This window comes from Trachurus trachurus, assembly GCF_905171665.1.
Source record: "Trachurus trachurus genome assembly, chromosome: 2".
Taxonomy (NCBI): Eukaryota; Metazoa; Chordata; class Actinopteri; order Carangiformes; family Carangidae; genus Trachurus; species Trachurus trachurus.
In genome coordinates, this window is record NC_139914.1 from 8907851 (window position 1) to 8932323 (window position 24473).

Here is a 24473-nt window from a genome sequence, read left to right on the forward strand (position 1 = left end):
GTACAGTTTTGAATGCAAAATAAATGATAAATAAAAAGAAGACCAGAGGCTTTTCCAAAATGGAATGAGACAAGTGAATAACCCCAATATGTAGATGTTCAAATTGTATATATACCAGGCACATGCAAATTAAAAGAATACAAAGGCATGGAAATTGCATTCCCACAGGAAATTCAAGTATCCAGCTGTGCACATACAAATAATAATATAATATAGAGCATGGTAGACCAAATTAAAACAGATTAGAAAAGTAAAAAAAAACATATATACACACTCTATACATCCAAATAAATTAAGTACAACAGTGTGTTATGAGATAAAAAAAATACTAAAGAAATTGTGCCAAAGTAAAAATGCATACTGTAGGCCTATAAACTGTGCAATGGCAGTAAGAACTGTGCAAATACACCTGTACAATGAGTTTTTATTTTATTGTCTAATTACTCTTCTTGTAACATTTCTCATCATCCACACTGTGTCTCAGGTTTCACCCTGTGGTACAAGCATCCACCCACTGTTTGACTCTGTCTCAATCTACAAATAGAGCACAGGTGTGTGATTTGCCCCTTAAGACAGACTGAAGATGGCTGTGTGGGCCGAAACGTTTTTGTCTTACTTATTTTTGTGTCTTTATTTTATTTTATCACCATGGTTGCACTTTTTTGTTGTTTGATGGACCATTAAATCTTTGTTGCATCCGTTAATCTCTGGTGGACATTGCCATTTTTGATCAGTGTGCGAGCCTTTTCCTCCTGTTGCTCTCAAATGTTTGTTGGACTACGCACCTGAAAAGAGTTTTTTTTTCTTCTTTTTTTTGGACAGTGAGCAAGAGCGCAAACACATTTTCTCCTTTTCATCATCCACACTAAAATAGCTTTTTAGAGAAAAAAAGAGAAGCATTTATAATATCAAGACGTCGTATTTGTTTTATTTTGAAAGTATCAACCGGAAACTGTGTGGTTATCGTGTTCGATTTTTTTTTTTTTTTTTTTTTTAAGCTGGGACTCAGGAATGTGGAGACCAGCAGGCTCGTTACCCTCAAATCTCCCGGTGTCCCGTCGTTAGGAAACTTAACTTACCGACCTTACTTATCCACACAAACACCCAGGTAAGTTATAATGACTGAGTGGTGCAATGTAAAAAACAAAAAATGAATTGCAGCAACTGTATATGATGTACAATTTGTGTTTTGTTTTGTTTTTTAAACGTTGTTTTTAAACTTTTCCCCCAAACACGTTGACGTAAAAAACATGTCCGTTAGCTGACGTAGCTGCTTCGAAGGGCACGAGCCATAAAGTAAAATAAAATAAAAAACGTTGCAACTTGAGACTTTTGATATATGCAATGACATGTTTTAGTAGAGTTTTTTCTGGTCTCAGGCAAGTTCAAGCATGTGTGGCTGGCCATTGTTTGGGGATGAGGGATGAAGAAAAACACAGCCTGCCCCGGCATGAGGATTGTGATTGTTTAGGGGGAAACATGATGCTGCTGTAAAGCGTTTGAGTCTTTAGTCAGTTAGCACGGAAGCTCCTTAGCAATGTGTCAGCTTTACATTTTAAAAGAAAAAGCAGGTATTTGTCTTTAAGAGCTTTTTTTTTTTTTTTTTAATGTGTCTCTTTAGTTCCCACAGGAAACACACTGTGGGGAAACATGGAGGTGTAATTTGCTTGGAGGTGTAATTTGCTTGCCGTTGTTTTCATAACATTTCTGTCCCTCCAGGGGGACGAGGCGGCGACGACGACGACGACGCTCGTCTGTGTCTCCATGGTAACGCGGTGTTGTCGCGTGGTAGTGGAGTTCTAGAAGGGGGCGGGGCCGAACCGAGAGGAGACGGAGAGACGACCGTCGGTCCTCGAAAGGCAGCAATCAGCCGAAGATGGTAAGGAGAAGCACGGTCGGCTGCATCAGGACTGCACCGGCAGCGCTGTAGGTAGATGGACTGGTGAAATGTCTGCTTTATTTATTTAATTAGTTTATCTCGCTGCTGCAATTGATCCTGGATGTGTTTCTTTTTCTTCCTCCCTCCTCTTCCTTCCTGTGATTGTGGAGCATTTAATGCTAATGTGAATGGTTCAGCTGTTCATCTTTTATTTTATTCTAATTTTTTTTTTAATGTCTGTGTGGTTCTTTGTTGCAGCCATTTCATGACGGAGTCTACTACCCCTACACAAGTGACACCCAAGGGACCCATTCGTCAGCAGGGATCCCGTCACTGTTGAATTCCCCGCTCAGCCAGCCCTCTGCGAACGGCCACCCCGCTGCTGCTCCTCCGCCGCCGGCCATGACTCCATCCAGCGGCGCCTCCACCTCTCTCCCCTTCAAGTTCCGCCCCCGCAGGGAAAGCGTGGACTGGCGGCGGATTAACGCGGTGGACATCAACCTGGTGGTGAGCCAGCTGGACGTGGACGCGCTTCAGGAGCACGTCAACACGGTCACCTTCTGCCGCTTGGAGGGGGAGCGATGCCAGAGGTGCCAGAGCCCGGTGGACCCGGCTCTGGTGAAGCTCCTGCAGCTGGCCCAGCTCACGACGGAGTGGCTCCTCCACTGCCAGGAGTTCCTCACCCTCAACCTGCGTGACGCGGAGGAGAGGCTGGTGGCCGCCGGCAGGGAGCGCGAGCAGCTGCTGGGCCAGCACAGCAAGCAGGAGGAGAAGATGAAGGCTCTGGCCACAGAGCTGAAGCAGAGGAAGAAGGTGATCCGTACCCAGCAGTCCCTGCTCACGCCTCGGATCATGAGCAGCCAGAAGGTACCGCTGACTCGCTAAACGCTCGCTCTCTGGGGGGGCGGGGTTACTGGCCATCATTTACATTTCACACATGTAATGGCAAGCAGGCAGCCAGCTCCATCACCCCCACCCCCTTCACTCCCCCTCCTCCTCCTGCCGCTCTGTCATTGTTCCCAAAATCTATTCACGGCTCCCGCTTTGTCGATTTCAGGGCAGTGTTTGGAGAAAGAGAGAGAATAAAAGGGGAGAAAATGGTGAAGGATCCTCAGGATCTGACACATTTTTGTTTTGAATACTGATTTCTGGGTCCTACCAGAGCTGCGGCCGCTAGGTTGTTTTGGTATGGTTATAATAAGCTTTATTTTCAGACTGGAAGGAGAGGATTTAGAGCTGGGGAGCAGATGGTGTCATCTGGTGGCAATTAGTTTTCTTAATCCACTTACAATAGGGCGACAAGAGCAGTAATCAACACCGTCAGTTGACTCCCGCCCTCATATATACATCCTTGTGTTGTTTGTAAAGACGCATAGTTACTGTCGGTGGTGTATCAGCTGGAAGTGTCGTCTTTGTGAGGTTTATTTATAGCACAAATAAAAAAAATCACTCTGTTCGTCAAGTTGTGACCTGGCCGAGGGGTTGCCAGGGGCAACGGATATAGTGTGTCATGACAGCATGTGGTTGCTAGGTGTGCGCCGACGGCTCAGCCAGCAGAGGTGGCTCAATAATTGATAGAGAGGCCATGTGTATGCGTGTGTGTGTGTCTTTTTGCATTTGTTGCGCCTTGTCATAGTGACACAAACACAAAAACTGCAAAGAAAACTCACATTCAGGGCCGCCCCTTTGAAGACTAATTTAATTTCACTCCCAATTTCCACAGTTATTTCAGCGCAGCAGTGCAGCGGTTTAAAAACCTGCTCGGCTGCGGCTCACGTCTCAGTGTCACGCGGCTGCAGTCGAGCCTTCGCTCCCATCTGGTGCGACGAGGTATCAGTAGCAGCAGGTTTAACATTGAATGAAGTCATGAGCACCAGCATTAAATGTACCGTATGATGTGTGTGTGTGTGTGTGTGTGTGTGTGGAGCAGAGGCAGCGTCTCCTCGCTCTCGTTGTGAAGTGTCAGTGAGCTGGAGCGCGGCGACGCTTGTGGCAGGGAGCAGATCAGCATCACTCATGCTATCTGTCTGTTTGCAAACACATGGCCTGAACTCAGAGGATAGATGCTCCCGTCATCAGCTTCTAACCTCATTAACATATTCACATTCCCTTATAAAGTAGACACTATAAGATCCTTCCTATCCTGATACCTTAATGTGTTGTCGTTCTCCTCTTTACCACGTTATTTCGACCAGGACAGGTTGAATCCAGCTGCTATAGACTTGGTTTCCCCGTTTTAAAATGAACAAGATGATGTATTTAAATCTGTTTTGGTGTGTTTGTTTCTTATAGTGTCAACATTGTGAAAAATCCTTTCTCAATTCGGCCTTTCTCCAGAATCACATGCAGCGACGACATCCTGATGAGTATGAGACCCGTAAGTCAACTTGTCATTGAGGTTTGCTGACGATCAGAGAGACAGAGAGAGAGAGAGGTTGTGTGATTAGCGTAGAAAAGGTAGGAGTCTGATAAATCACAAGCACAGGACAAAATGACAAAAAAGGAAGAAAACAATTTTAAAAAAGGCTTAAAATGCACTTGATGAAACAGATGCAGTGTTATTTGTTCCCTTGTTTATGCTTCCCCTCCAGAGTCGCGGTCGGACAGTGAAAATAAATCTCAGATCGACAGCCTCAAGCTGGAGATCAGCAGCCTGAAGGAGCAGATCGCTCAACAGCAGCAGACCTTACAAGACAAAACAGCTCAGGTAGGACAACAGGAACATCGTCACACACCTGGCATCTTATACAGGATTGAATGAGCATGTTTAAGTTTCAAGTGATCTCCGGCTTTATAGACACTAATGACGCCTACTGTTTTGTGTAATCCCAGGAAAAGGAGCAGCAGTCGATGCACAAGGAGCTGCTCAGGGAGCTGGACCGCTTCAAGGCCGAGGAGATGGCTCGCATGGACAGAAAGATAGAAGACAGCACGGTCGGCATGCGCAGAGAGATGGAGTTCCTGTACACCCGAAACATCCACGCCCTCAATGTAGGAGAAAGGATACTCTGATAAAAACCTCCAGTAGCTTCGTCTGCTCGCCAGGATGTGACAGTTTCACCTGTGTTTTTCATTCATAGGAAGCAAATCAGAATCAGACGGCCAAGCATGAAAAACCACCCAGCCCTGTTCAGTCGCAGCCTGAGAGAGACCTGGATATCTACAAAGAGATGCAGATACAAGCCATCCAGAAGCTGGAGCGCCAGATGAAGAAACAGGTCAGAGTCGGAGGACGCTCATGTTTTCTAACCTGCAAGTGATTTCATGACCTCACACGTTCAAATAATCTTTTACAGGATAATAAGTGGGAATCCAGGCTGTATGAAATTAAAACTCAACATGAGGGTGAAAAGAATCAGGTACAGTTGAATCATAATTATCTAAATGTAGACTATTAAACAGTTGTTTGGTGAAAATACTGTAAATCCTCTTTCTTTTGTTCTCCAGCTGCTGAACGAGCTGAGCAGGATGCAGTCGTCCGTGTCGGAGCAGCAGGAGCTGGGGAGGAGGCTGCAGGAGAAGGAGCAGACCATCAAGGCTCTGAGGGAGCAGGTTAATACTAACACACACACACACACACACATACACATACACGTCACCGCCCACAGCGATTATGTCGGCGGAGGAAGTGAGGCGGAGGGTCGGCCCTTGTTCAGGATTTCCTGTATTTGCTGCAAGGGCTCATATCGAGCTGGACTGAGATATGACGTTACTGTACGTCTGACAGGAGCCACAGAGCAGCTGCTCTGATCAACTCCTTTCATATTTAATAGAGATGGGGGACAATATGAGTTATATTCTCAGCTACCAGGATGTGTATCTGGATTACACGCAGTACATACACTGTTTCCTGTGAATCCTTTGTGTATTTATAGCCAATTTGAGTCTCATGCTGGACTGTCACTCTCAATTAAAACTAATCACAGAATATGAATTGAATTATACCAAACCATAAAATGAATACAGTTTGATTCATTTTTTTTTCTTCTGATGTTAGATTATAATTTTGAGCTTCTTTAAAATAAAATCATCTTTTCAATTTACAGGTGAGGAATATTTCTGCAAATCCACCCACCAAAGTGGTCGAGGTACCAGGTACGAAAAGCTTTTATTAATTTTCCATTAGAAAAGGTTAAAACAGAAGGAAACTTTATTTGTTTGAGGATTTTTATCTTCAATTGCTCAATAATAACAAAACAAACAGAGAGGATAATTACAATGATACAGGTTAAAATTAAATGCAATATAAAAGTGCAAAAAACAAGACATTAGGGGATTCATTCAGGAAAACAAAAGCAGAACAATACCAAGTTCATCATAGCAGTGAAGAGCAGTGAAGGAAACTGTCTGTATGATCCTAAGTAACACCATTGTGTGTTTTCCAGTGATGGTCAGTGCGCCAGCGCCGGAGCCCAAACCAAAGAGAACTGTACACGGTGAGTTAATGGGAACAGATGTAAACACTGTCACTGTCAGAGAGGCTGAGCATGAGCTTTCCTGCATGGAGGATTTATGTAAAGCTGTTTCAGGGAGCAGTTCTCTCACCACATTCCCTCTCCCGTTAACTCCTGTTTTGTCTGACTCCCTGACTTCCAAATGACCGTTCACCTCGTGTGCTGTCCAAATAGAGGAGCCGGTCTTTGCTCTTAACCTGGATCCTATACAGGAGCTGTCAGAGGAGGACAAAGGTAAAAACGGACGGCAGAAGCAACGGAGCCGCTCGACTGCATGCTACATGCATGGATGCATCAGTCTGGTCTGGGCTAGTGTTGTAGTCAAGACCAAGATGTGGTTTCAAGACCGGTCTGGAGTACTACAACACTAGTCTGGGCAGCTCCTTCTTTGCGTGTCTCTGAGATCGGCTGAGATCATCTTCACTCTGACATGAGAGGCATTGACCATCATCTTATCACAAGGAAGCTTTGTAGAGAGCCAGCTCATGCCTGCTGTGTCAGTTTCATCCATCTGTCTTGTTGCCTTGTCCGTGGCCAATCAGTATGTCCACATCCTCCTCTCTTGCCTTCCTCCATGACGGTCACATCCATCCTCTTGATTGACCCTGTGGCATGGAGCTTGCTGTGAAGACTGCAAGAATGCATGCTTTTTTATTTTTTATTGTGTGTATAAACTGTGCCTGCGTTTAGAGCCTGAGTCCCGACACAAGACTGAGTGAGAGTTTCTCTTCACAGAGTCGAGCAGCATCTCTGAGAGGAGGCCGGTGGAGAAGAAGCCGGAGCCCGTACCGGAGAAGAAGCAGAAGACGAACACCAGCGCTTTAAAAACCAACCCCGACATCAAGAGAGAGATCCGACAAGAGCTTGAGCAGGCTGTCACGCAGAAGCTGGAGCACCTGGGGGTCAAACCTGTACGTTCTAGTAGAGTTCATGCAGTTTTAAGATGCTCTATACAACATAAAGTCCATACAAAATACTGTGTACTGATATAACAACTGACTAATCAGATTCTCTACTTGTATAAATGTAAAAACCCCGCTCCCTCTGCTTCCTCTCAGGGCCAGGGCGGTCTGAAGACCAAGGAGCTGACCTCCATCCTGGCCAGGATGCAGTCGAAGCGGGGCAGCACTGCGAAGGGGATGCCTGACTACTGGCGCCAGCGGGAGGAGATAGTCAACACTTTGGAGCAGAAGCTGGGTGAACAGAGGAGAGGCAGCGCCCCTGCTGCTGAGTCACAGGCCAGATCCAGACACTCAGTTCAAGGTACTTCCCAGGGCTGAGTCATCAAAAGGCCACATGGCACAACATGACATCATCTATTTACACTCATTATAATCCTACTGCACTACATTGTGAATTAAGTCAATTTCAGGGAAGCAAAGAGACATTTCAGTTTTGTTTACCCTGATATGTAGTAATTGGTTTTAAATGTGTCTACATCCAATGCTACCAGTCTGATCTGTTAAAGCCTGTTTGCTGCCACCTAAGCTGATTTACTCTCCAACATGCTCTCAGAGACTGAGCCGCTAATTGTGTTTAACTGTGTTATCTTTTTGTTTGTTGGCGTGTCAGTTCTGCAGATCCGACCTCGGTCCAGTAGCCTCTCCTCCAGAGCCACCCACGTGACATCGGGCCCTGCTGTCAAACAGGCAAAGACCCCCCAGCCAGCACCGAGGACCAAGAGCAGCACCCAACCCAAGACATCCACACCCAACACGAAGGCAGCTGTGAAGACCTTCACATCCAGGTAAAGAGGCAAGCTTTGTGTAAAATTAAAAACGATTTGAATGGAGAAGACTGTACATAAAGTGTGATTTATATATTGTTTATTTAACAGGGACAATGCAGAATATATTTATTGTTCCAGATGAGTTAAAGCTAAAAATCCGACTAGGAGTTTTACTCTTCTAAAATATGGGTTGTAGTTATTACAAAAAGTGTCCATGTAAACCCACCTATAGAGGTCGAGCCAATGGATTTTGCCATTGATCTTTACTTCATCCTGTTATAGCTGCGATGACAATCACAGTCGACTCAGTGCTGGAGAGTTGCTGCTGCTTGGATTAGATGTGGACACTGTGGTTTTAGTGTGAGCTCTGACAGGACTTAGTGGTTTCTAACAGACATTTGTAAGATGTTGACTTTGGCAGATTCATTTCACCAGTATTGACTTTGTACAAAGATTTATTCTTCAACATATTTATTATATCTGTGTAAAATCATAAAACTCACGTTCCTGTGGCTTTAAGGACGCCTCCTTTCAGTTCAAATGAGGAATCTGAAGAAGACGACGACACAGACATGGAGGAGGAGCCGCCCCAGAAACCCCAGAGGGGCAAATCACCACAGCTCAGACGGAGCCAGGCGACCCCAGTCCAGGTCAGAGCCAGTCCGGTCCAGGCCAGGCCGGCTGCAACCAGGCAGCCCTTCTCCTCCAAGCCCCAGCAGTCCTGGGGGTCAGCGGGTGTTGTGACCAAGACAGCAGTGTCAAAGGTGGAGAGCGACGAGGATGAGGACGACTGGTCTGAGGTCAGCGAACTGCAGGAAATTGACCCCAGACAGCTCCAGGGCTACAAAGACCAGAATGGCAACGTGGATAAGAAAAACTTTGGTAAAGGTAAGTTCAAAACTGTCTTCTCAAAGTTAAGTTTACTATTTTCATCTTCCCTAACCCTTCAAATTAAATATCATTAATATATTTTATGAATTGCAGAGAACAAGATCAATGTCCTGGCCAGAAAAATGGAGCAGTTTGCAGACAGAGCCGTGAAGAAACCAGTAGGGGGCGTCAGCATCTTACCAGAGAGAAAAGATGAGGTGCAGGAGCTCACGGTGAGAGGACGAGACCTGGTGACATACTTCTGCAGTAAACTGAGCAGCGTTGGTCTCTAAACCAAGTTTTACTGAATGGTAAACGTGTGAATATTGTTTCTGCAGTACACAGATCTGGAGGAGAGCAGCGAGTGGATGGTCTCCTCCTTAGAGGACAGACAGGAACCGTCCAAACCGGCTCACAGCTCTGGATTACTGAGGAAGAGTCTGGACTCACCCAGCACCAGCGTCTGGGGGACGTCCACAGGAAAGGCCCCAAAATCAGGTCAGTGCTTTGTGGAGTCTATAAGAGGAAATATTGAGGTGTAATGATCCTGAAACCTTGTCCTGTCTGTGAATGAGTCAGGGTTCGTACGTTTTGAGAAAACCTGGAAAAGTCATGGAGTTTGAAACTGTCATTTTCCAGGTTGGGAAAAGTCATGGAATTGTTCTCTCACTTAGTAATAAAAGCCTATGTGGTTGATTTAAAATTTCCGGGGCCCTTGATATTTTTTTTCCAGAAATTTCTTGAAAGTTTTCCAAAAATTCATGCTGTTGGCTGTAATTTGAATGAACATTGACCAAAAAAAGCAACGTTATTCAGTTTGTTTAGTGGTGTAGTGTAGTCTTTGAAACTTGCTGCCAAAATTCATAGACATTTGTCGGCTTAAATGTGCATGCACCCTGATGAGTGAAGTAAACTGTTGGCTGTGTCGTTCCCAGGAGGCCTGACTGAAGCCGGGACAGGAAGCACCCTGAAGAGCAGCCTGTGTTCCCTCAGTGACATCAGTGACTCTGAAGACATAAGCAATAAATAATAAACAATAAAGCCTGTAGCTGATCAGGTGATGTAGCACTATGCCAAGCACAGACACAAACACCTCACTCAACTACTCTGACGTCTACAGTCCATGCCACAAAGCCATATTTTATACTTTTATCACATTGAGGCTATGATACAGATATGAGCAATACTTAAAGGGAAGTAGTCTTTTCATGATTCTGATTTTTGTGTAGAAAAGACAGATCGTTTGTCACATACATAACAGATAAAAGAGATTCCAATTGGACTTTTTGTAGTCTTAATTTAAGCCTGGTGCCAATCTTTTGTTTGCCTTACACCTTTTCAGTGTTGAACTTGTAATAGATTCAGTTTTGTATACTCTGACACTAAACCAACACTCCAAATGAAGTACTGTATGTGGGTTGTGTAAAATTTTGTATATCAAATTTTATAAATTGCTAAATAGAGTGAGGAGATGTGGTTTTGTATAGAAAATATTTATACATTAAATAAAAGACGTCTCTGTGGAACATTTTTGTGCAAATTCATATGTGGAAACATGATGATACATTTTTTTCTTTCTTTTATAGATAATCCTATATTGTTTTTCCTATATCTTTCCTTTTAATTCCAGGGATGCAAACAGCGCGCCGAAAAGCGAAACTCGCTTTTTTCATGACCAATTAGGTGACTTGTGTGAATCGTTCAGATCCGAAGAGTATTTGTTTTTGAGTTGGGGGGGGTCTCAGCGTCTCAGCTGGGGTCAGTGAAATGTTTTTCTAACAGGCTGACAGTGACAATCACGTGAAACTGAGGCGAACTCATTCATGGTCTCTGATTATACTGGTAACAGCCTTCCTATTCACCTCCAATGTAGACGCGACGTGCGCGCTCGTTACCCAAAGCGGCGCGTATCCGCGTGCAGTCTGTGCGACGGCGCCGCCGTTTTTCCCCCCGTGCATGTCCGTTGCTGTGTCAGGCAGGTGTCTCCCACGGAGCTCTGCCCCGTTTCAGAGGTGAAGGAGAGACGTCGCCTCCGCGATGTAGGATGTGTTCAATTAAAGTGAAACTAACACATTTTATAGGCCAGGCCTATGTCCATTACACACTGAATGGGATGTTAAATCCCATGTCTTTATTTATTCAGTTTATTTTAATAGTAATAATTATGACTAACATTCAGTGAAGACCTAAAATTCAGTATCTCCAAAATTGAAATATTGCGATGGTTTTTATTTTTTTAAAGCATTTTTAATATAGAAATGTTGGCCTTCTGAAAAGTACGTAGTGTTGCTGCTGCTGCTGCTACAGGTGTTTAGCATTAGTTAATTTGTTTTTCCTTTCGGGACGGAAAAAAGATTATTCCCATTTTTAGCTATGCAAAACTTTCTAATTTTTTTGTATGCAGACCGTAAATTTATATATTTAATAGAGAAACAAGATATACAAAAGTTTTTCCATTGAGTCCAGTTACAAAAATGATACATGAAACAATGATAAACTTGTTTATATCTGAGTTTTTATACAGTATTTTCAGTATTTTTCGTTTTGTTGATAAACTGTAGTAGAATCATTCATTAACTTGAAAATTTCTGTATTTGCAAAGTAAATGCGGCAAATTTGTGGGAAAAAAAACAAAAATAATCGCATGACTAGATTGTCTAGATTGTGTAAAATGTACGGTCAGGTGAATAAAGCACAGAGCGCTGAGGTGTTGTGCAAGCAGTTTTTAATGTTGTAAACAAACACATGCTTTGATACTTTCCAGCTGAAGTATAATGAATTATGCGAAAATGTTTTTTTTTTTTACAAAACCTCAGCAGATTGATGTGAAAGAAAGAAGAATAGTATTGCCAACCTCTAAATACAAATGTTTAAATAAGAAAAAAACATCTTCTGCTTTGCATACAGGTCAGCTAATGGACTGAATAGTGCTGCTTCCTCCTGGTATCAGTCAACCTCATCTCCTTAGAAAAAAAGCCAATTGAAATATTTCTCAACTGTGCCTCCAAAGTCTTTCCAGTCACTTTCTGGACTCTTAGTTTTTAATCTGCGGCTCAGACGAAGCTGTCCCTGCTGAAGGTCTTGGGGGTCCGTGATGTGGTTCTGGTTGCCTGGCTCTTCCTGCCCTCGTAAAACAGCGGCGGCCCCAGAGTCACTCGGGACGACGAGGCCGGCAGCATGTAGGTCCGTCTGGTCCTGGCCGTGGCGTAAGAGACCGGTCTTCGAGGCCTTTTTTGGGTACTGTTGATTGAGATAGGAAGTCATTGTGAAGTAATTCTCAGTTTTCTCTTCTCGTGTGGTCCAAAATTTAGATAATAAAGGTTTGGTATTTACCTTGAGGGGATACCTTCTCTCCCTGAGAAGTAACTCAACACCCCTCCTCCAGAGAGGAGAAGGATGGTGCCTCCAAAGCCAACGAAAACAGCTGCTCCAATTTCAAATCTGACCAACAAATATTCAGTTGTGTTTGGTTTATATGCACTTTTTCTCTTCCAATATCACTTTTCATATTCATACTGCTGCAAAAGCTACTCACTTCTGTGACCTGAAATTTGGGTCTAAGTACTCTCTCACGACTTTGTTGGTCCACCACGAGTAGAGGATCAGACCACAAGAGCCTAACAGGACATAGGGCATATTTTTTAGTCTCTTCTGCTGCTAGAAAGTTGAAAATGTCTCTAAAAAAAGATCCAAATGTATAATATTCTTACCTGAAATCAGGTAGGTTAGAGCTCCTGCAAAGGTCACCCTTGCGTTGGCGATCTCTGACCCGCCTATTTTAGTGCATTTCATCCCAACGAGTGTTAGGACGCCTCCAAAAAAGCCGGTGATGACGGCGATGACCGCCAGAGCTCTGCAGGCGTGCAGGTACACTGAGAGGAAACAGGCAAAACAGAAATGTTTCTCAATGTTCCAGCGTTTAGCCAGTATAATTTTCTCTTAACAGGGACTCTATGAGCTTTTTTCATCCCAGATTTTATTCTTCTAATCTCAGATATAATAGCTTGTTGTATCTTTCAGATGGCCCTACCAGGCAGGCCCAGCATGGAGGGGTAGTCCTTGCAGTCGGACACCCCAGTGGTGTCGGAGATGCAGTCCTTCCACAGGTTGGAGTAGTAGTTGGAGGTGGTCAGCACGATGCTGCCCACCTCGGAGAAGGTCCAGTACTCGGTCGGGAGGGTGGAACACACCAGGATCCAGCCGCACAGACAGGACACGAAGCCGCCGACCTCCATGTACATCACCACCGTCCTGGACACCATGGTGAGCGTCGACCCTCAACCAAAAACTAGGAGAAAAAATTAAAAACTAACAAAACTATAGGAAGCCTTGAGTGTAGAGATTAATGTCCGGGCTTTAACGCCTCCTCAGTGTGGGAACGTGTGTGTGTGTCTGTGTCATTGCTGATGTGCAGGAGTGGATGTTTGCTTGTGTCTCATCTTATCTGTTAGACGGTTTTGCTCAGTAAGCATCCTTCAGGTTCCCAGGACTCAGGCAGGAACAGTGAGGGATGATGACGTCTTCCTCAGTCATTTTCCCATTTTCAAACTCCTTTTCTTGATTTCTGAGCCGTTCATGACTACAAAGTAATTAATAGTAACTTTTATTTTATTTGATGAAGGTGAAAAGTTAAGGAGCTAAGTATGTATATATATATATACTGTATATAGTGAAATCAGAAGGTATTCAGCCAAAGAAACACACATTAAGAGACTTTTGACTGTAAACAATACCAGAGTTTAACATTATCAGTTTAACACTAATGCTCTGTCTATGGTTATATAGATAAATATGAATAAGATGCAACAATTTAAGAGTTTTTTATTTTTTATTTTGGTGAAGTTGTGAAAAATAACCACTGTAGAATGAACATTACATTTTTGCATTTACAAGCAGATTTTTATCGTCTTTGAATCACTGTGTATTTAAAAAAACAGGAGTGAAACTCTGGACACTGAGGTCTTGACCTTTGTGTTGTCTCTGAGTTTGTTCCTTACAGTTTCAGATCAGGTTACACATGATGGTTTAGAACATATTCTGATGTTGTTAGAAACTCTCTCTCAATGTGATTGTGTCTTGTAGGATTGTAGATAAGTTAATCTGTTGCATTTCATTAAAAGTAAAAATTACACATTTAAAAATAATTTAAAGCAGCGAACTGGTTGCTGTAACAAAATATAGACATTTTTTTTTTTCCGTTTTACATCCTTGTTTATGCATTTGTTGCATCTTGAACTGGACATTTCATATGAATGTGCTATTTTACACAATCACTACAGAAGCCACTTTGTATGCAGAGACACTTTGGGAGTAGTTTGACCCTCTTGATCTTCCGTAGCTGTGTTTTCTTCTTCCAGACTCTTCTTTTGCTTCGTTTTCTCTGCTAATGGGAACCATGGGATGCCTGCTGCAGGGATACAGAGGATGGTGATCAATTAGAAACAATATTAACAAAAAAAAACAACAACCATGAAATCAGTCAGGGAAACGGTGCGTTCACAAACCTCTCTGGGTGTTTAACAGCCAATACAGTTGCACAGTGAATTGTGCAGCCAAGGAAAATAAGGAAACTCCCCACGAGGCCCAGATATAGAGGCGCTCCAATTTCGTAGCTGTGGAGACACGCAACACACCGTCTTAAAAGTCACTTTATTATCGGTATTTATACGTGTTATTTAAAGACCAAATGTTACCTCAGTTTTGAAGGATCTGCTTTGCTGTGTAGAAACGCTGCAAGCACTCTGTTTATGTACAAACAATAAGCAGCCACGTCTGATCCACCTGCATGAGGGAGCACCGATGACTCATGGGAAAAAAAAGAGGACAAACAAGACAGGGAATGCACAAAAAAAAGCAAGCAGTTCATACTCACAGCCGAGCAGGTGGATAGCAGATGCTGTTATTAGCAGCTGGTCGTTGCTTCTCCGGCCTCCTCCTCCGATGTGCGTGCATTCCATCCCAAAAAACGTGACCACCGTGCCGACCAAGCCCAGACACAGGCCGATCAGCAGCAGCCCCCTGACGGCCTGGATGTACGCTACACCACGACAGATAAACAGATAATAAGACACACACACACATCTTAACGAATCACTAATTATTTGTCTGTGTGTGTGTGTGCCCACGTTTGACCGTCCACAGGACCCCGAAGTCCACACAGTTGACCAGATCAGTGGAGTCCTGGTAGCAGTCCCTCCACAGGTCGGACCAGTACCAGGCGGTCACCACCACAGAGGAGCCAGCCTGCCCCCCCAGCTGAGCCACTCTGCAGTGAGTTAACACATGAATGAACAAACAATTTCCCATAATGCAGCTCAATAATGAGTTTCATTCATTTCTCTCCATACCGCTCTTTAAAAAAAAGGGTTGACTCAGCATTTAACACCACAGCCAATGTTGGTTATTATTATTCTCAGTTACATAAGTCTGCTGTATCATATCCTGTCATTTTAAACAGCTTCTATAATTAACTTTACAGTTCAGTTCAGCTTTATTATCACACAGAGGGAAACTTGTTTTGCAGAGCGAGCAAAAATCACAAGGACAGTAACAACAAAAACCATAAAAACCACCAACCAACCAATAAAAAAACAAAACAAACTGTTTTAAGACGTAAAGTGCATCACATGAGTGGGGCAGTGCGAACTGATTGCACTTGCTATGAAGGAGCATTTGGCCTGAATCTCCGTCCTGGACACCAGTTATTCATTTACAATCTTTAACATGCGGTTCTTGTTTTATTTTGTGAAGAAAACTTTCAGCTTTACAGTATAAAACAGTTTTTTTTTTTTTTTTTACTTATTTACAAATAAATCCATAAGAGCTTCGTTTTAACAAAGATGTGCAGTTGTTTGATACCTGTTGAACATGAAGCTAGAGCCACTAGTTATTAACTTAGCCTAGCATAAAGAGACTGAAGTTAACCAAACCTGCCCAACAGCTCACAAATTATTAATACTACAGTTTCCTTATGAACAGAGCTCCTGTTTCCAGAGAGCTGTCTTTTACGCTCATTTTCAACTGTCTTGTTGTTTCCTCACCTCCAGTGGTCCAGAGCCAGCGTGCAGCCCACCAGGCCCCAGCCCAGCATGCAGAGCAGCAGGCCCAGGATCTGAGCCACTCTCCTCCACATCCCCTCACTCTGGTAAATACAACACCCTGCGCCCATGACATACAGATAGATACTCAGCTGTTCAGAGGTTGTAGCACTTTATTTCACTCGCTTTTCAATGTCTACAAGACTTAAAATCAAGTGGAGATATAGAGCTAGTAAAGCAAGATGTGAAGGCCGTCTTACCTCGTAAAGAAATGAGTCCAACAGGGATTTTAAGAAAGTATAAGCCACAAGGTTTATCTTCACATTAAAGCTGTAGAGTTCCTGTTCTTTCACTGCTGCTGGTGTATTTATGTGAAGCAGACACAATGTTTACTGTCAACCAGACCTGTCAGGTGGAGTTAAGGGTACACAGACCGACACTTCTATTAGAAACTGATGTGTAACTAAAACGTACAGATAAGACAATTAAAAAGCAGATCAAAGATTAAAAAAGAAAGATTTTATTGATACAAAACACAAACAGTTGAATTTTCTCATGTCCCTCGCATTCACTCCCGTCTGTCCTCCACTCAATGTGTCACACTCATTCAGATAAAAGAGTTTTTAATGAATGGGGTCGTTTCTCCCGTGGAGCTGCCTGACAGTGACGACACTGTGCGGCGGCTGCTGCTGCTGCTCCTCGACTCAGACAGACTTGATACGCTGGACCTCGACGAGAGGCTGGACCCCGACCCCGACCCTGACCCCGATTGCGACCCTGCAGACCTGGTAGTCCGTCCTGTCTTCGACGACCGCCCAGACTTTGCGGTGCGTCCGGATTTGGACGTGCGCCCCGATCCTGAGGAAACGCCGGACACGTCTGAGCGCTCGGACCTGGACGACAGCTCGGAGACAGAGGACAGTTTGGTCTTGGAGGTGATCCCAGACACTGTGGACAGAGCAGTGGTGGACTTGTTTTGCTCGGGATCTGGCGGCGGCTGGACTTTGATGACCCTGAATAAACAGAGAGACAGAGCAGAGGTCATAAGTCTGGGTTTCCCAGTGCACCAAAAATAGACTTTTTATCAGTTAGAGTCAATGACCATGACAGCTGTGTAGCTTTAAAGACAGCAATCAGATGGTCCAACCAGTAATGAAATATGTGTCTATATCTTAGATTGTGAGAACTAAGAGTTATATCAAAATTAGTGCTAGTTTGAAACTATTAGAATCTTAATATGCTAAACTAAAATTATAAAGATGATAAACATCAACATATCAGCATTTTGATGTTAGCACATTGTCCCTGGCCTTCAGTTCAAGCAACATTAGCATTTAATTGTGAGGATGTTTGTCTCCCACCGGCTCCTGGGGTAAATAAATAGCTTGTTAGCTGCTAAATGCTCAATTATGTTCTTTAGCTGGTTGCTAACCTGTTTGGAGCTTGGCAGGATTGTGCACAGCTGGCTGTCTTGAGCTTTTAAACAACTGTGATTACACATTTTAGATGAATAACGATACAGTAAAAAATGCTAGAAGCTGTGATCGATTGTTAGAATAAAAATAATACAGATTATTGCTTCTTTGAGGAATGATATTACTATAATATCTGTTAACTTAAGTTCTGTGTGTCACTCATCAGCTGTAGATCGTCTCTGGACTTTAGAAAAGGAGGGAAAAGTGAGACATTGTGTCTTAAATACAGGTATTGATCAGCACTAGTGTAGATTTATGTTCTCTGAGTGCCGTGTGTTGTTGAAACTGATTAATAGCATGCAGTTTTTTCTTTCCTTATTTAATGAGGGAAGCTTTTAAAACACTAAACTCCTGTTGTTTACACCAGTGGCCTCAGGCGGAGAGGGAGTGTACCCACACTGAACATCTGCACTCTACCAAGTTCCTAAATCTGCTCTGCCAACACAGACTCATGAATCTGGGATAATGAGTCCCTGCACTGCAGCGCTGGTATTTATTGAGGAAGTGGAGAGCGGACTTGTTTATTCACTTTGCCGCCCTGATAAATTACAACACCAACAACAACAACATGTGTCAGCAGCACTCACGTGGTCTCGTGGTTACAGAGCGGCTTGCACACGGACCACAGATAGAAGAAACCGCCGGTCATGTGGAAAGATGAGCCGACCCAGCCGAGGAACAGAGGGGTGCCGAGGTCATACCTGGAAACACAGGAGAGGGGAAGATCACACCACTTAAAAAAAATGTCTCTTCTTGCCGGATCAGGCTGAAAGATATTAAACATTTAATAACGTTAACTCACTTTAGTCCACTAAAATCAGGGTTGAAGTATTCCACAGAAACGTACTCCGCATAAACAGCGTACCCACTGATGCTCAGCAGACCTGAGGACAGATCATATAGGGAGAAGATAAATGAGGTGAAATCAGGCTCAAAGAATTCAAATAAATTAGATATAACATTTTTAGTAGAGCATATCTGTTACAGTTCATATGAAAAAAATGCGATATACCTATTTGTTTTTCATTTTTACTAATAATAGTATTAGAGGATAATAATATATGATGCTTACTTTTTGATATCTTTGGCTAATTGTGTAAAATTATATGTTTGTTGTTTTAAATTCTCCACATTAATCTAGTAATTAGATAACAAAATGAAGATACAAGAAAGCTGTAAATATGGGCACTGACAAATGGAAACTTTAGTTGCAATAATCTGACCACCAGTATTATTTGCGTCTAATTAATGATCAGTGAACGTCCTGTTATTACATTTATTCATTTGTTTTTTTGAACGGGACAGTGCACATTAATGGACATGAGAACATGTTAATATGCCGGATTATAGCAGGATGCTAGTTTCCGTCCGTAGTCCCGATAACATAAACAGTTCAAAAACAATACACAAAAGATGGACATTTATTACCGCTGATTATGTGGCACCATCCTCCAGCGTAGATCTTCTTGTACTTGGACCGGTCTTTTCCCCCGAGGAAGGTGCAGTCCATGCCCAGCAGACTGAGCACGAAGCCCAGCATGCCCAGGCTGAGGGCGGCCATCAGCAGGCCGCGCACTATCTGGATGTGACCTGGCAGCAAGAAGATGCAAACACGTATTAATGGAAAGAAGTCTAAGTTAAATAAGTTTGTTTTCTGTAGAACCAACCTACCCTCCACAGACCAGAGCACAGGGTAGTCGTAACAGTTGCTGACAGCAGTCGAGTCTGTAAAGCAGGATCTCCACAGGCTGGACCAGTACCAGGCCACCTTGATGATAGAAGACCCCCCCATGCCCCCAATGGAGGTGATCTTCCAGCCCTCCATGGCCATAGTGCAGGCCACAAAGATCCAGCCCAACACTGTCAATAGGAACCCCCAGATCTGGACCACTCGGGTCTGCATTGCAGCTCTTATTGAGTCTGTTCTGTTTGTGAAATCCTTGATCACACGATCCACAATCTGATTGTCAACGCTTTCTCCTTTCAGATGGCAGTCATGTCGCCTCCTCTGACCCTGGCTGCTGCTCCTCTGAGGAAAATAGAAGAGGACGACGACTGGATCGCAAGTACGAGGCGGAGGCGCCGTGTTGTTGTTGTTGTTCGTCAGGTTTCGCTGCACATGTGGGTGAGAGACATCAGTCACTCTGGTTCCCATGAGCCACAGTTGTGAGTTTGAATCAAGACTCAGCATGGATCTCAAATTACAGAAGACATCGTGACCCCATCAGACAGGTTAGGACTTTGCCTCAAGTTTAAAAAAAACACATTAGTCATACATCTTAGTAAAATAATAGATTTTATTTAACTTTCATGTAACAAATTTTCATCAGTCCTGTAGTAAATGACCCCGTCTTACAGTTATAGTTAAAGCAGCAGAGGCCAAAGACCTTTGGTTTTAAATCAATCATTCTGTTTAAAAGACATAACCCCGATGACATTATAGGAGTTTTTTCTCATATTTAATCGTCACAGTTTGATTGGGCTGCTCAAAAGTGGGCGTGGCTTTGCGAACACAGTGTAACATCAGATAACAGAGAGTGAGTGATACAGCTGTTTGTTGTGTCCCTAAAGCTGGAACATCAAGTGGTGATTGATCCACATCCTGAATCAGATTTGATAAGATACTTATAAGTAACAAGTCTTGTGAAATATTAGGAAGTTCTCAAGAGAAGAAAATATGTGGTTTTGCTATAAGACAAAAAAATATTTAAGATTTCCAAGACTTACTTTTGCATCTAGAAAGAGATACTGGTAACCACATTTTTATTTCCCCAGAACATAAACTGTGCAGTTTAAACAATGCTTATCTTCAATTGATCTTCATGTGTAAAATTGGTGCATCATGCTTTTAAATTGCTGAATCTGGTTCATTTAGGATTAAAAATAAGTCTCTATGTCATATACAATAGTTTTACAATATCATTCTGACCTTTACCTGTAATAACACTGCTGCTGTGACCGAGGCAGCTCTGAGCATCTGTCTTGACTTTGCCTGCGGCTTTAAGCTGCTAGTTGTTATTAATTTTACCAGGAACTCACTGTGCTGTAGGTCCCATGATTTTGCGGCACAACGTCTTTGTGCTGTTGTGATTAGAGTTAAATCTGAGGTAATGAGAGTTTCAGGGAGTGATGAATGTTCCTTCAGGGATGAATGAGCTCCTCTTTGTTTCTGAGTCCCCTCGGCTTATGGCAGAGTTATTGGTTATGGTGGGGAGATATTGGGAATAGACTTGATCAGCTTTAATTAGCATGACACTAAAGAAAAAAGCAAGAACAAAGGAGCGATTATCTGACCTGAGCTGACCAGACTTTGAATAACAGCCAAGAGAGCAGAGCAGCAAATAACAAATCTAACTGCACTTAGTTTTTCTGAGCTCAAAGGTCACAGTCTCAACTATTAGATATTTTGATTCATTTTCCTGTGATAATTCAAGCGGCAAATTAAATAATGCTGCTCTCTGGTGCTGTGTAGTTAAAGTTGGAGGCTGTGTGCCCTCAGACTTCATCTGTTTCCTAACAGAGGTTAAATGAATAGGTCAGTGGTTGTAACACATCTTAATGTCTTCTTACAAAATCTCATCATGGTTGATTTTTTTTTTTTTTTTGATTGAGATTAATCCTTTGTGCATCATGCATGTCAGTACATTTTCAATTCTAACTTGTGCTGCACAAGGTTATAATTTTATAGACACTCAGTCATGGCTCTTAGATGAAAAACAGACATTAAAACTACACAGTATTTCACTAGAAAAGAAGCACAGATTAGAGAATACTTCATTACCTACCCCTGTGATCTCCTAACCACCACTTTTATGAGTCCTCATTGGGGTCCAGACCCTCAGATTGGGAACCATTAAGCTTGGTTACATATACACACGTTCTATTCAAGTAATTTTTATGATCTGTGATAATAAAGCGACATAGACATTCGCCCATACAATACTACCTTTATATCAGTGGACATTCTGCAGAGTCCTGGATACTCGACACTTGTTTACGGATGCAAGGCAGCGGAAAGCACGGGGCAGCCGCTCCCTGCCAGCTGGTTCAAGTATCCAACCCACGGGCCAAGAGGTTTTGTGTAACATAGCCTGGGGTTCCTATTGATAATAATTCCTAGGTGCAGATGGATGGCTGATAGGAGGGGAAACCTCCGGTCGAGCCTCCAGCTTAGAGCGCGCAGCCTTTTTCTGGGGTCAGATGTGATGTAGTGACCCTTAGAGGTCAGATCAGTCTGGACCGGGACAAAGGAGAAAGGTCCTCAAATGAAGTTTTTTATTTGTCTTAGTGACATGATAAATTGACATTTGATCACAACAGCATGTCTATAATGTATCTGATCTAATATTTGAAACATTTCTGAAAAAATATTGTTAAAAATATGTTTTATGAGCACTGAATTTACAAAAATCTTCACAAAAACACAATAATACAATCTTGTTTTAATGAAATATAAAATCGATAGCAGGCTAAATATTGAAATCCATTCAGGCTTTGCTTGAAGAAAAAGTGTCCAGTCTGTCTGAGTCAGGAAAGGCCAGCTCTCTGAAGGTGACCCGAGTCTTTGAACTGTGTTTTGTGCCAAATCAAATTTCCTGCCCCCAAAAAAGAACAATAAAAAAAAAAAAAATCAAGCTTCTCTTTTGCATATGATCCATTGACAGAAATGTCTCCACAAAAAATGGCCATATTTAGAAATGAGTTCTGCCACAAACTGTCCTCATATAGTTTCCTATATGACCTCCACAATAAAAATCCACAGCTCAGTTTCACACATAGGCGTTTCTTCCAAACTGCCTGGACTTCTCGCCGGCTTCCTTGGGGAGGCTGCTGGTCGTCTTGGTGTGCTTGATGTTGCGTGCTGTTGCAAACGAAACAGCTCCGCCATAGGAGTACTCAGCTCTGCAAAAAACAGGATGAAGAATAAAAAATTAGCTTTTTAAATAGGGATGGGACTAAATCCTGCTTAATATTTCTGTGTACATGAGGATGTACTCTGCAGGGCTGACTGGTCACAAACTGATGACCCGTTTCCTTGGCTCCCCTGATGCACTATACTTCCATATAGCTGCCCTCAGTCAAGGTGACTTTCACTTGGAGAAGGACCTTGTTGTAACAAAGGAAACATTCAGCCATCACCGGGCCTGTTACTAATCAAAATTACGATCATACAATTTGGCCTGTAGGTTCAGCAATTACCAGACAAGATGCTGACAGAGATTACAGGATGTTCTCAACTGGAACTGTATCGCAGTTAAAGTCATTATTTAAATGGCCTGATTGAGTTAGCAACTCAGCGCCGCTCAGAATTTGTCTAAATCAGATTTCCTCCAAGTCGTCGATGCCGCTGACAGATGTGGGATCACATTGTTAGCATGTAGCAGGTCAGACGCCGAGCAGCTTGCCTCATGCCGAAGCCTTCGGACAAGGAGAGACAGAAGACAAGTCCACCCAGGATGCACAGCACAGATCCAGCCCAACCGATGAAGAGAGCTGCTCCTAATTCAAACCTGCAAGTTTGGCATGAAAAAAAAAGAAATTTACGACTGGACTGTCTTTGATCTGAACATGTGTTTGATCTGCTGTCACACAAATCTTTCATTTGAATCCTGGAAACGTACTTCTGAGCAACAAAGAGAGGATCAAAGAAGTCAGTTGTGATCCTGTGAGCATATATGGAGCATGCCGTCATAGAGCACAGACCTATGGAGAGAAATAAGAGGATTCAACTGACAGAAATCAAAGCACAAAAGAGAAACATCTTCAGATTAAAGGGATTAAGTGCACATTTTACCAGTGAGGATGAAATGGAGGCCGGAGATGACGGTCAGACGAGCTTTGGTGGTCTCCGAGCCGCCTATCTTTGTGCACTTCATTCCCACAAGGGCGAAGGTGGCACCAAAGAAACCCAGACACACAGAGGCGATCATCAGACCCCGACACACCTGGATATAAGCTTCATGACAGACAGACAGAGAGAGGAGGGGGTTGTTATCAGATCTTTGAGTTAGTAACATCTCTGATCATCTAGTGACTCTTTAAGTTCGTCGTTGAAGGCCCAACCACAAGTCTGGGAACCACTGCGATTAACCAGATGTTTGCGTCCTTTCTCATAATGGAGCATGAATGTTTTAATTTGCATCAAGACATTGGAAAATTCTGCACTCAGAGGCAAAGTTTTCCCTAATTGCCTCTTGCAGGTCGTGGGAAGTGACAAGTGACCACCGTATGACCATATGACTTTCTCAGATTGCTTCATTCGGACACATTAGGAGGTTTGTTTCAGTCCAACACAGCTCCCTCGCTGAAATATGCTTCTGCTGGCCTTTAGTTTTAAATGTGGCCATTGTTTATGGCCTGGAGCCAGTGTCAGAAAAGGAAAGCTCAAGTTCCAAATGCTTTTGTTTTACAAAGGTAGTCATTCATCCAAAAATAACAGGTGTTGGGCCACGAGCGCTTCGGTCCGAGCAGAAGTCAGAGACGTACACAAAGATGGGTAGAATTCACCAGAACTCACCATCCAGAGCCAGCATTGATGGAAAGTCCTTGCAGTTCGACACACCGGTGGAGTCGGTCACGCAGGTTTTCCACAGGTTGGACCAGAACGTGGCCGTGGTGATGACCGTCCCATCCACAGAGGACACCTTCCAGTAGTCCGTCGGCAGGGTGGACGACACCAGGATCCACCCGGAGATGGTCAGGAGGAAGGCGACGATCTCTGTGGCCATGTTGCCCATCGTTCCACCGGTTTTTGGAGGTCGGCGCTGGGACGGGACGGAGGTCGTTCCCTCAGAAGTGTCAGAGAGGAGGTGGGAGGGTCGATCCCGGACGGGTTGCGTCAGCGCTGGCAGTTGTGCAGATATGTTGCCTCTCTTTCTTTCACCTGCTCAGCCAAGCATCCACCGCGTCCCAAGAGCCGATACTTTTCAATGCACATCATTCACTGACGCACAATCAGTTGTTGGAGATTGTGTCTGTGCACCGGCGACGGGAGGGTGAAGGGTTGCCCCATACTGGTCATCACTCCGC

General features: G+C 43.4%; 5 protein-coding genes across 6 annotated transcripts; 1 reads left to right on the plus strand and 4 right to left on the minus strand.

The window, feature by feature from the left end:
* Nucleotides 1-1006: 1006 nt before the first annotated feature.
* On the plus strand, nt 1007-10344 carry dzip1 (DAZ interacting zinc finger protein 1). Of its 2 annotated transcripts, XM_083985040.1 has the most exons (19): nt 1007-1108; nt 1720-1879; nt 2138-2746; nt 4172-4256; nt 4471-4586; nt 4712-4870; nt 4960-5097; nt 5176-5238; nt 5327-5431; nt 5926-5974; nt 6265-6315; nt 6508-6567; nt 7069-7244; nt 7392-7596; nt 7906-8080; nt 8583-8950; nt 9047-9165; nt 9271-9430; nt 9868-10344. In XM_083985040.1, the coding sequence occupies exons 2-19, from the start codon at nt 1877-1879 to the stop codon at nt 9960-9962; spliced, it is 2736 nt and encodes a 911-aa protein (XP_083841166.1). In that variant the 5' UTR covers nt 1007-1108; nt 1720-1876; the 3' UTR covers nt 9963-10344. The 2 variants fall into 2 exon arrangements, with proteins under 2 accessions (XP_083841166.1, XP_083841167.1); XM_083985041.1 differs by lacking the exon at nt 6508-6567.
* Nucleotides 10345-11985: 1641 nt separating this feature from the next.
* Nucleotides 11986-13194, minus strand: LOC310995749 (claudin-10-like; the record flags this gene model as incomplete). Its single annotated transcript, XM_083984873.1, has 5 exons — nt 11986-12172; nt 12266-12373; nt 12468-12549; nt 12643-12804; nt 12963-13194. 5 exons carry the CDS (start codon nt 13192-13194, stop codon nt 11986-11988), a joined length of 771 nt encoding a protein of 256 aa, XP_083840999.1.
* Nucleotides 13195-14411: 1217 nt separating this feature from the next.
* LOC310998046 (claudin-10-like) lies at nt 14412-16064 on the minus strand (the record flags this gene model as incomplete). Its single annotated transcript, XM_083987929.1, has 5 exons — nt 14412-14544; nt 14626-14713; nt 14805-14969; nt 15058-15197; nt 15973-16064. The coding sequence occupies 5 exons, from the start codon at nt 16062-16064 to the stop codon at nt 14412-14414; spliced, it is 618 nt and encodes a 205-aa protein (XP_083844055.1).
* Nucleotides 16065-16576: 512 nt separating this feature from the next.
* cldn10e (claudin 10e) lies at nt 16577-19347 on the minus strand (the record flags this gene model as incomplete). Its single annotated transcript, XM_083987940.1, has 5 exons — nt 16577-16982; nt 18032-18145; nt 18247-18328; nt 18873-19034; nt 19116-19347. 5 exons carry the CDS (start codon nt 19345-19347, stop codon nt 16577-16579), a joined length of 996 nt encoding a protein of 331 aa, XP_083844066.1.
* A 2866-nt stretch (nt 19348-22213) lies between these two features.
* On the minus strand, nt 22214-24181 carry cldn10a (claudin 10a; the record flags this gene model as incomplete). The annotated part of the gene is made up of 5 exons (XM_083987951.1): nt 22214-22346; nt 22850-22954; nt 23066-23147; nt 23239-23400; nt 23962-24181. The coding sequence occupies 5 exons, from the start codon at nt 24179-24181 to the stop codon at nt 22214-22216; spliced, it is 702 nt and encodes a 233-aa protein (XP_083844077.1).
* Nucleotides 24182-24473: the final 292 nt, after the last annotated feature.

Excerpts from the sequence above, each read along its gene's own strand:
- dzip1 (XM_083985040.1), top strand. Across the intron at positions 2,747-4,171 it reads GGATCATGAGCAGCCAGAAG|TGTCAACATTGTGAAAAATC; the intron begins GTACCGCTGACT and ends TGTTTCTTATAG. Across the intron at positions 5,432-5,925 it reads TCAAGGCTCTGAGGGAGCAG|GTGAGGAATATTTCTGCAAA; the intron begins GTTAATACTAAC and ends TTCAATTTACAG.